Source organism: Neomonachus schauinslandi, chromosome X (assembly GCF_002201575.2).
Source record: "Neomonachus schauinslandi chromosome X, ASM220157v2, whole genome shotgun sequence".
Taxonomy (NCBI): domain Eukaryota; kingdom Metazoa; phylum Chordata; class Mammalia; order Carnivora; family Phocidae; genus Neomonachus; species Neomonachus schauinslandi.
This window is the reverse complement of record NC_058419.1, coordinates 110,499,107-110,511,033: the sequence shown is the minus strand read 5'-3', so window position 1 is coordinate 110,511,033 and position 11,927 is coordinate 110,499,107. Positions and strand designations below refer to the sequence as shown.

At 36.4% G+C, this 11,927-nt stretch overlaps 1 protein-coding gene across 2 annotated transcripts in view; it reads right to left on the bottom strand.

Moving 5' to 3' along the window:
• The window catches only part of RPS6KA3 (ribosomal protein S6 kinase A3), a 115,675-nt gene that overhangs the window by 16,941 nt on the left and 86,807 nt on the right, over positions 1-11,927 (bottom strand). For both annotated transcript variants that reach the window (XM_021682226.2, XR_006539380.1), the window contains 7 exons: positions 11,024-11,112; positions 10,754-10,818; positions 10,572-10,674; positions 8,292-8,416; positions 5,523-5,648; positions 2,708-2,797; positions 572-730 (listed from right to left, as the gene is read on the bottom strand). In XM_021682226.2, coding sequence (XP_021537901.1) covers positions 572-730; positions 2,708-2,797; positions 5,523-5,648; positions 8,292-8,416; positions 10,572-10,674; positions 10,754-10,818; positions 11,024-11,112 — 757 coding nt within the window. The remainder of the gene's footprint in view (positions 1-571; positions 731-2,707; positions 2,798-5,522; positions 5,649-8,291; positions 8,417-10,571; positions 10,675-10,753; positions 10,819-11,023; positions 11,113-11,927) is intronic.

The following is an 11,927-nucleotide window of genomic DNA, read 5'->3' as shown; positions in this document are numbered from 1 at the left end:
TTATTTGACAGAGAGAGACACAGCGAGAGAGGGAACACAAGCAGGGGAAGTGGGAGAGGGAGAAGCAGGCTTCCCGCAGAGCAGGGAGCCGGATGCGGGACTCGATCCCAGGGCCCTGGGATCATGACCTGAGCTGCAGACAGACGCTTAACGACTGAGCCACCCAGGCGCCCCTCTCTGGTTCTGCTTCTAAACTTGAAATGGACCCAGTTCTCAAGAGTACAGAGTGGCCTAGCAAAAAAGGTGATAGGTCTTCCAGGTCAGAAGACCTCACTTACTTTTTCTTGGGAAGCATAAGAATTTAATATAAACAAGTTAGGATTTCAAAGTATCACTTCAAGCTCGGTGGGAGAAGTTTACATAGAGGAAGAACAGCAGAATAAGCTAATAACAGTTATTTTCCATTAATGCATAAAGTAACTTCTACCTTTGTAATTTTAGTTTAAACATTAAGGAAAAAAAGGTAAAAAAAAAAAAAGGTAAAGGTATGTGTGTGTATGTATACATATGTGTGTGTGTGTGTGTGTGTGTGTGTGTGTGTGTGTGTATATAAAATGTTAAAAAGACTTACCCCTTGTGCATGAAGATATTCAACAGTTTTGGTTATAGTAAACAGGACAGCACTGGCCTCTCTTTCAGAGAAAAATTTCTGTCTAAGAATTTTATCCAGCAATTCACCCCCTTTCATAAGTTCTGTCACTACATACACATATTTTCCATCATCATATACCTGTAAAATTAAACATCAAAATGTAAAAAATTATTTGAAGCTTTATATGTACTCAGAACAAAGTTTAGCATATTCAAGAGAAAATTAAAACTCATTTTATAGTCAAGGAAAATTTTACTTATCACAGCCAATAGAGGGTTTAAAATCTGCAAACCATTTTATACATATAAGAATATTAAAATACAAATTGATTAGATTGAATGTCAGAAAAATAAACTGTAATTTCCTTCTATGAAACATAAGTCATGGCAATCAAAGTAACTATGGGCAGCGTATATCAAGGGGCACTGAACTTTTGCTCTCAGGGTTTGTTTCTCTTGATCTTTCTATCTACTGATGACAGCAGGGACTGGTATAAAGACACATGCCTGTAATTTTCCTGGAACTTCTACAATTGCAGAACTGTATTTACATACGCAGTACAATGAATTATCCTGGTTTTGATTAAACTGAAAGACAAGTTGTGGCAAGAATTAAGTAGGAAGATTAAGTAGCAAAAAGAAATTCCATCTAACCCCACAGAAGCATGCCAGTTTACTCCTAATGTAGAAATAGAAAGCTCATTGTAATTTTGGATTTGTACTCCAGGCAATCCCGAACTGAAATAACCCCTTTATTAAACTTCAGTTCCTTTTATTCCCCCTCACCACAGGGCTACTATACACTTTTTATTTAGTTCCATAAGAGGTACCATGTACTAGCCCCAAAAATGGAGAAAACAAGGTACCCATCCTCAATGTTTTTATTCTAGTAGAGAGAAACAGACATAAAAACAAGAGTTAAAAAAAAATGTTGGAGATACTGTAATAAAAGTAGGGAAAATTTTAGAGACTTTGGAATTTGAAATGAAGGAAGGAGGAAAGATGTGAAAAACAGTGACAGCTTAGGGAGTTTATAAGGCAAGGATGAGAGAAAATATTTTCCATACCTCCTTTTTGATTTACTTAGTTGGATTCTTGGAGATTATATCGAAGAGTCACTTAAAGCTACACAGCTTCACATTTAATGGCACTAAGCTAACATTCTCCTTCTAACAATGAGCAGGGATAAATTAATCTGAGGAAATTAGGAGTTTTGGTTATGAAGAAGGGAGAGTAAACTTTGGAATTCACGAAATCTCAGAGGTGAAAGGTGAAAGGCACCTTAGAAGTCCTGTGGCTTAGTTGGCCACAGGACGTATCAGGTCTACAACCCAGATACAGTCTTTGAGGCTCTGTCAGCACCATCAGCAAGAGAAGATTTAATGCTGTCTGGGGAGTTCACACCCTTTGCCAACAGCTCTGTTATGATAAAAAAAAACAGAGGTAGCAAGGAGAGGATACTTTACTTGTCTGGGGTGCAGTGATGCGCAGGACAGGCTTCCTGGAGGAAGTAATGTTTTAGCAAAGTTTTAGATGCACAGTAGTTAGCCAGGCAAAGAAGGGAAGTGGTAGTATTAATTGAGGAAACCATAAATTCAAAGATAGAATGGCATGAGAAAAGGAGGAAAGTTTAAAGATGAGCACATAGTGGAGCATGGCTGGAGCATGGGGTGGAGAGGAAGTGTGAAAACCAGTGCAGACAGAGGAAGGTAAGGACTGGAGGTGAGAGGGGGTAGGAAATGTAGGCTGAGGGGTAACGTGGTTCCATGTGAATGTTTGCTCTCTCTGGCAGTACTGTGGAAGACAGTCTGGGGAGTCCATGAAGCATGAGACTAGTCAATCCCCAATACTAATTAGTACACACATGTTCCAACAAAGATATCAAAAGCAATAACGTCAGCTACACTTTTCTTCTTAAAGCAAAAGTATAAAAATTAACTATATCAACAGGTTTTTCTTTATAACTGAAATTATGCTATATATGTTGTCCTTAAGTCAATTTTTTAAAAACTTACTCCTATTAGGTTCTTTGTCTACCACATGATATTTGAAAACATTCCAAATGTGAGCTGGACAACTGATTCAAATGATCAGAGTTCAAGAATCTACTACTTACGTCCTTTAGAGTAATGATGTTTGGATGCTGTCCATAACGAAGAAGAATTTCAATTTCTTCTGTTGGGTCTCTCTTGCTTTTATCAATAATCTAAAAGGCAAATATTTATCATAAAATCTCATGAACTATTAAGGTCACAAACCTTAAGAATTTACAGCTACAGACTTTAGGTATTATTTTACATAAATACTGGACATATGAGCCATTTATCAACCAATTTTATTCAAGTACCTGGCCAGACTGTCTAATCAAAATTTGAAAGCCAGTCTAAGTTTAGGACTTTCTAAACACTCAAAAGCCTCAAGAAAAGGTACCAAGAACATATCTTTCTTCCATCCTTGAATGTCTTAAAACCTTGGAAACTCAAGTCAACTTCTAACCCCTATCAATACAGATAATTAAGAACAAGATGTATCTGTAATACCACCACTAACATCTGTTTATTGAATTAACTTTACTTCCTTTAATAAAAGTCTTCAATGGAATAACCAATTAGTTGGTAAGCTACTTATAAAAAATTAATTCACAGCTAAGTAGAACAAGCTTATTTTTGAAGCTAGGCAGAAAGCTAAGCAGAAAACCACACCTAGAATTTTACTTGGCTAGAGTTAAGTTTAATTATTATAATAAAGCCCTTTAAAATACTAATGTAGTTTTCCAACCCTTTTATGTCAGCTGCTTCTTAAAAATACACCTCTTAATGTTTTACTCTGTCAAAGTAATATTATATTTTTAAAAGGACAAGTTTGGCTTTCATTTTGTCCAGAGGGTAGTCTGAAACAAATTTTGTGACCTTCATATTTTCAATTTTAAAAAAGCTTAACCAATTTTTTTTTTAAAGATTTTATTTATTTATTTGAGACAGAGAGAATGAGAGAGACAGAGAGCACATGAGAGGGGGAAGGGTCAGAGGGAGAAGCAGGCTCCCTGCCGAGCAGGGAGCCCGATGCGGGACTCGATCCAGGGACTCCAGGATCATGACCTGAGCCGAAGGCAGTCGCTTAACCAACTGAGCCACCCAGGCGCCCTCAATTTTAAAAAAGCTTAGTAATTAATGTACACAATAAATACTCAAATGCTCCAGCAGTCAAAAAAAGAGCTTGCAACTCAGATAGCCAAATCTGCTATCTGAAATGGATTTAGTTGTAAAACAGTTCTGTACGTGGAGAACAGGGAATACAAACATTAGGTGTACACTGTAATCAAATGCAAATGACAGTGTGGAATTAGGCAAATGGATGATTAAGACGAAAGGTGTATGGAATAGACATCCTAATTCAGGGGATATGATCCGGGAATAGTCTTTTGAAAACTAGAACACACTGGGAGGTGTTATTCCCAGCAACATTCTCTTTGATCTGTTAATCTGAGCAGAGTTTACGTCACATTCATACTTGTGTTTGTAGATCTTAGATTTGTAGTAATTTCAGTAGAATGAAGTTGTGCTGGGATTGGTTTTATGAATCAAATTTAAGTCACAAGAATCCACAAATAGCTTGAAGATATTCTCAAGGTTTTGGTATACAGCTTCTGGTTTCTGTAATTCAAAGGGGGCCTCAGGGCACTTATGCTTTTTTTCTGATGTGTTTATGGAGGCAAGATACACCCTTAAACTGCCCCTCATGTACACTACTCACCTTCTCTCCTTTCATGTAAGCAATCTGAAAATTCCTATGTACCCCAGATTTCACTATGAGCAATGAGTAGGAGAAGAGCAAATTAACATGCATTTCTATGGTTCATCCTACGTCCGACAGAAAGCCGGACACTGATGATTTTTAAAACAATTACATCTAAGTTTAGAATAGTAATTACAATTTTTTTGTGTATGTGTGCGTCTTCCCAGATATTTGCTATGCATATATAAAACACATTTATTTTTATTTTTACACAGTGAAATCATATTAGATGATAGACGGATGGATGTACTGAAATAATAATTAATGCCCCTCTCCTACTAACTAAACATGAGCTACTCACACTTATAGACCAGTTCTAAGGTCCAAAATAAGTTGAAAGCTTTAGATATTAAATCGCTTGTACTGGGAGAGTAGTGACTACCATCTCAAGAAATGAAAAGGCAGAGACTTGAATATAGCATTTTTTCACTTACAACTACAGGTTTGTAACTCAAACTTTATCATAGAGCCATGTGATTTGGTTTTTGGCTTAGAAAATTCTTATTGTCTTGACACCTGCTGAAATTAAAACAGCTAGTGATAATAAATTTTATAACAGTAGTGGTTCACTTTTATTGGTTCACAGATCCTTTTATATGTAAAGGACAGTATGAACATTTTTGCCAGAAAAATGGAAACACATAAAATTTGGCATACAATCTTGAGGAATTCCTTGATACTTAGACCACAAAATGGGGGACTTTTTAGAGTAAAAGGATGTTACTAAAAAATCAGGTCGGGTGTAAACTGTACTAATGCCTTGAGCAAACTGGAGGTACGCTACCTTGCCTTTAGTTTACAGGTGAATCCGTGGTTCCAGATTAAGATCCCTAAGGGTTGCTAGGCAAACATTTAAATTTACCTTTTTTAAAAAACAAAACAAAAGGCACATTTACCAAAGAAGAAGTGTTTAAGTTTAACTGGTACTGACACATGTGAATAATAACTGTTAGAGTTGCATTTTATATTTTATTTTAAATTTTTTAAGTAAGTTCCATGTTGGGCGTGGAGCTCAACGTGGGGTTTGAACTCATGACCCTGAGTTCAAGACCTGAGCTGAGATCAGGAGTCAGATGCTCAACTGACTGAGCCACTCAGGTGCCCCAGAGTTGTATTTTAAATCTAAAAATATTTACCTTCACTGCAAACTCCATGTTTGTAGCTTTATGTATGCATCTCTTGCAAACAGAGTAGGAGCCAACTCCAATATCTTCTTTTACTTCATATCCATCAGTAAACTGAATACTGTTTCTGTGCAACTGCTACAAACACAATTACAAATTGACAAAGAGTTTTGTAATGACTATGGTACAATTCATAATAGGGGAATATGTTACCCATTATGCATTGTTGATGTTAACAATAAATATAAATGAATATAAGCAAAAATAAAAATGAATCTTTACAGCATTTATTCTTCTACAACTATGTATTTTAGAGGTGTCTACCATAAAACGTACGGCAAGAAATAGGCTTTTAATTTTTTTTAAGAAGTTTTTTTTTTAAAGATTTTATTAATTTATTTGACAGAGAGAGATAGCGAGAGATGGAACACAAGCAGGGGTAGGGGGAGAAGGAGAAGCAGGCTCTCTGCTGAGCAGGGAGCCTGATGCGGGGCTTGATCCCAGGACCCTGGGATCATGACCTGAGCTGAAGGCAGACGCTTAACGACTGAGCCACCCAGGCACCCCAAGAAATAGGCTTTTTAAAAAGCTTATGTTAAAAAGAAAAAATTGAGTATGTACAACAGAAAATGCAGAGTTACTTGATAAGGGGTTGAAAGCCCTGCCTGCGACTGAGCCCTATTCCACTCCCCAACTGGCGCTAGGCCTTTGAAGTACTTTTGCAAATAGGGAGAAGTTTGAAGCCTCTGATATAGAAGAAAAGATTTAGGAGGATTCAGAATTAGAATATCCAGATTCTTGTCTCAGATGCCCCTCTGGCAGACTGCAACCCTGAACATGTGTTTTCTCAGAGGGTAATGGTGAGGATTAAATAAAAATAACATATTTGAAGGTGATACCTATTATCATCATTGTGGACTATCAGTAGCCATGCCCTCCATTTCCACCCTCAAGTCAAAGTTTCAATACAACTTCTGCTAGAGAAGCTGTTAAAGGGTTAAGGACTAGTAACACGTGGTAGGATGATGGCTAGCATATTAGTAGTTCCATAAGCAGGCTGAGGGAAGTTGTGCTGTCCTTGGCTATATTGAAAGGAGACTCCCCCCCCCCACCAATGCCTATGAACTGTGTATAGGTTAACATTTGAATTCTGTAGAATATATGTTTGTGATTTCTATGTTAGGTACAGAAGTTATAACTTAAAAACTTGCCATACATCACATGCTTGCTATAGTAAAAGGAACAAACTACTTCAATCATGAACTTTATTTAAAAACCAGTGTTTAAATTGGTTTTCTAGAAAGTGGAAAGCAACTTAACTCAGGAAAAAACTTTAGAGCAAAAGCAACTTCATCATCAAGCAAATTCAAGCACTAATTAGTGCCCTAAAAACAATCAGTGCTTCAAAAGATATATCTATTCCCTCTTATGATTTGGAAGATTTATTAAATTTACCTTTCCATGATGCTGGGATGGGATGAAATAAATCTAATGGTTTTTACTACTTGTGTTTCTCTAATAACATTTACTAGTTCAGTCTCCTGTTACAAACACACAGACATCTGGAAACCTGCTTCTATTGTTTTTACCTTGTGCTCCAACTCTGATACACAGATGGGATAATGAGGTGGGGGACACCCTAAGATTGTACCTATAACCATTTCTTTTAAATAGCAATGGGGGCTCCAAAAGAACAAGGACACAAAACTTGGAAAACATAAGACTGAAGTTCACTTTTATTTCTTACACATTTCTACAGCAGAAGTTGGTGAACTGTATAGCCTGTGGGCCAAATCTGTTTCATTACTAGCTTTTGTAAATAAAGTTTTATTGGCACACAGCCACGCTCATTTATTTAGCTATAGCCCATGGCTACTTTTGTGCTACAATGGCAGAGCCGAGTAGTTGTAATGGAGATCATATAGCCTACAAAGCCTCAAATATTTATTAACTGGCCCTTTACAGAATAAGTCTGCTGAGCCCTGTTCCAAGCCATCAGGGAACCAGGAGACCTCAGTTCATCATAACTGACCTGACAGAGGCAGCAGATGAAACAAATTAGGCCAGATAAACATTATGAGGCATAGGAGAGGGTATAGATAAGATGGTGATATGCATCTCAACTCTCTTAGAATTTCCCCCCCCTTTTTTTTTTTTAAAGATTTTATTTATTTATTTGAGAGAGAGCGCAGAGTGAGGGAGAACACAAGCAGGGGGAGGGGCAGAGGGAGAGGAAGAAGCAGACTCCCCACTGAATAGGCAGCCTGATGTGGGGCTCGATCCCAGGACCCCAGGATCATGACCTGAGCCGAAGGCAGAGGCTTAACCAACTCAGCCACCCAGGCGCCCCTCCCCTTTCAAGTCAGATAGGTATCCAGGACTCTGGTGCATGCAATCTTTTTTTTTAAAGATTCATTATTTATTTATTTTAGAGACAGAAAGAGCACGCATGGGCGTGTGCAAGCCGGGGCAGGTGGGAGGCAGAGGGAGAATCTCAAGCCGACTCCGCACTGAGTGCACAGCCCCGCCAGCGGCCTGATCCCACGACCAGGAGATCATGACCTGAGCTGAAATCAAGAGTTGGATGCTTAACCAACTGAGCCACCCAGGCACCCTATCTTTTTAAAGGCATATGAAAGGAATTCCTAAGAGTAACATCAATGATATAAAATGTATTATTTTAAACTGCCCACTTAAAATCAGCAGTTAAATCTAATTATTCACACAGTAAACTATATTTTACAACATTTCAAATTTTAAATTATTTATACATTCACTCACCTGCACAATTGAATGCACACCAACTGTCTGCATAGCTTGGCTTTCATCATCTGAGGTGATAGCAACAAAACTAAACCCCCGAAAAAGCTGATGTGCATTAGCACTAGGTGGAATACCCGGTGAATCTGAAAAGAATAATACATTACTAAGAAGGTAATACTCTGAAAGATAATTAAGGGAAGAACTGTTGACAGTATGACCTTTCTCACTTATTCTGGAATTCCACTTCTTAGGCATCCAGGGCTTCTAGGATAACTCAGTGAAACACTCTTATCAGCTTTGTCCTGATGGCTTATTGGCATCACAACTCTAACATCCTAGTTCCTCTGAGCCCAGAAAATAGCTAACTCATTGAAGAATATAATAAATCAATGAATTACTAGGCTAATGTTATTCTAAATTAGCACTGTCTCATAGAATTTCCTATAGTGATGGAAATTTTCTTTATCTGTGCTGTCCAATATGGTAGCCACTGGCCACATGCAGCTCCTGGGCATTTGAAATGTGGTTAGTGTGACTGAGAAGCAAAATTTTAAATTTTAATTAATTTAAATTGAAATAACCACACGTGACTACTGGCTACCATATTAAACAGTGCAACCCTACATGATAACCTAACAATGCTACAGCTCCTGGTGAGGGGGAGATACAAGGTTCACCTACAGATAATTTAGGAGAAAGGAATTTAGTCTGGTAGTCTCAATATATAATATCAGAATCTAGAAATCTAAACTACAAGTTAAGAATTACTACATTTATATATATAAGGAACAAAAGTAATTTCTTTTTTTTAAAGATTTTATTTATTTGACAGACAGAGAGAGAGCACAAGTAGGCAGAGTGGCAAGGCAGAGGGAGAGGGAGAAGCAGGCTCTCCGCTGAGCAGGGAGCCGGACGTGGGGCTCAATCCCAGGACCCCAGAATCATGACCTGAGCCGAAGGCAGCCGCTTAACCAACTGAGCCACCCAGGTGCCCCAGGAACAAAAGTAATTTCTGAGACAATCATGATATGCAGTCCTTAAAATATATTTTATGACATGACATGTATGGTTACTCAAATTATTTGTGTGGAATCTACTGGCATTAACAAAAATAGAAAAATACTTTTAAAAAATATAATTAATATTCACTACAAAAACAAACAATAAAAGCAGAACAAATGTGCTATTCATAAATATAAAGACACAATTAAGCATACTAATATTTATAATCATACTATAAAGGCTAAGGGCAAGCAAAAAGCAAACAGGCCAATATACTTAAATATCAACTCCACATAAAGTTCTTTTTTAATATCAGCTTGATATTCTCAGCAACAAAGATTGTTTAGTGCATTTTAAACCAATGTGACAGTATTATACTGAAGAACTCTGCTAAGAGAACCATACTGAAGAACTCTTCTAAGAGAACCAATCTGGGCAGAATACAATGTATAACTGCTCTCTTTTGAGATTTTTCCTCTATCAGGCCAAATTGTAATGAGAAAACAAAGTAAAACATTACCATATATCATCAATTCTATGCATACCACTGTTCATGTATTTGATAAAATTTTGTTCACGTATTAATCAAAATTTCTAAGACTGTCTTATAAAAATAATAAATATCCACCAGTGTTTAACATAATTTATGAGGTTATTGACTGGAAAGCTTTATAATAAAGTGAGGTTTAAATGATGTACTCTATAGAAAATATATGCAAATATACTTTTTATTTCTTTGCTTGTCAATGATAAACCTGGGGTCTGGTACACCTAAATGAGAGAGTACGAGAGTGCAGAACACACCATTACATGCATACACACACTAATTTAATGAAATACAGATTACCGTTTCAAAGATAATTTCTCTAATAATAGTCACTGTTTACGCAATTCTAGGATAAAGCATGACACAGGATATGAATCATTTTGAAATTATCACACCTCATATAAAGTTTATGTTTTGGATTCGAACTTGACAAGTACTTCCAGAATACTACCTAATATCAGAGTTTTAAAGAGTACTATCTATACTGAAGAGTATTTCATGTAAAAATAGCTACAGGTAAATAAATGCACAACCAAAGAATTTTTTCACATAAATAGTATCAAAGTTTAAGGCACAACCTAATTTGCTAAAAGATTTAACAAGGATCTTAACTGCTATAAAATGCTATAAAGGATTTATTAATTATCTAGTTATTGCAGCAGGGATATGGTATGACGGGGAGATATGAGGATAGCATTAAGAGTCATACATATATACGTTACATTTAGGTTTTTACATTTTCTCCTTACCTTTGGGAGTTTTTGCAGTAAACTCAGGATCAAAATAGAACGTATCTTCAGGCCTGCCAGTTGCAGGTTTAAAAGGTGGATGAATTTCTCTTCTGTACAGTTTCTGGTGGGAAAAAAGAGAGACTTAGACATGCATTAATTACAAAAAAAAAAATTCAAACAAATTTTCATTTTATACTCACATTCCAGTCTATTGTTGAGAAAAATGAATGTCTTTTAATTTCCTCAACTCCATCTGGTCCTGCACCTATCAAAAATTAAATGGTTTAAAATTTTTGATTAAATGGTAATTTTATTTCAAGGAGGAATATATAATTTATTTAGTCTTTGCTTTTAATGTTTGTCCTACTATGTCATAATTCCACAACAAAAACAAATATCCACCTCCCCCCATCAAAAAACCCCAAAGACCAACAAACACACAAAAGAAACAAATTAATTACAAATTTTACCTAATCTGTTTGCAGGATTTCGTTTGAAAAGCATTCGTAAAAGACTCTGGGCTTCAGGACTCAAAAACTGTGGCATCCCAAGTTTGGCTCTAAATAATAAATCCACACAATAACATTTTATTTTTTGGAGGTATCTGTAATTTTATTTTAAAATTTTTAATCTTTTTTTATTTTGAGATAATTGTGGATTTATACTAAGTTGTAAGAAATAATACAGATAGATCCTGTGTACCTTTTACCCAGTTTTCCCCAATGGTCACATCTTAAAAAACTATAGTACACTATCACAACCAGAATACTGACATTGATACAATCCACTGATCTCCCTCAGATGTCTCCAGTTTTAACTGCACTCATTGTGTGTTTAAATTTAGTTCTATGCCATTTTACCATATGTATAGGTTCTTGTATCCACCACCACAGTAAAGATGCTGAACAGTTCATTACCACCAGCATACCTCACGTTGTCCCTTTATAACCATACCTGCCTCCTTCCCTCTCTAATTCCTAACCTCTGGCAATCACAAATCTATTCTACATTTCTATAATTTTGTCATTTTAAGAATGTTATGTAAGTATAATCATAAAATGTGCAATCTTTTTTTTACTCAGCATAAATTCCCTTGAGATTCATCCAAGTTGTTGATTAGTATTCCACGGTGTGGATGCACCAGTTTATCTGTTTACCTGTTGAAGGGCATCTGGATTGTGTCTAATTTTGGGTTACTACAAATAAAGATGCTATGAACATTTGTGTACAGTTTTTTTGTGTGAACACTTAATAGAATTTTAGTCCATAATTTTTTTTAAAGATTCTATTTATTTCTTTGACAGAGAGAGAGTGACAGACTACAAGCAGGGAGAGGGGTAGAGGGGTAGGGAGAAGCAGACTACCTGCTGAGCA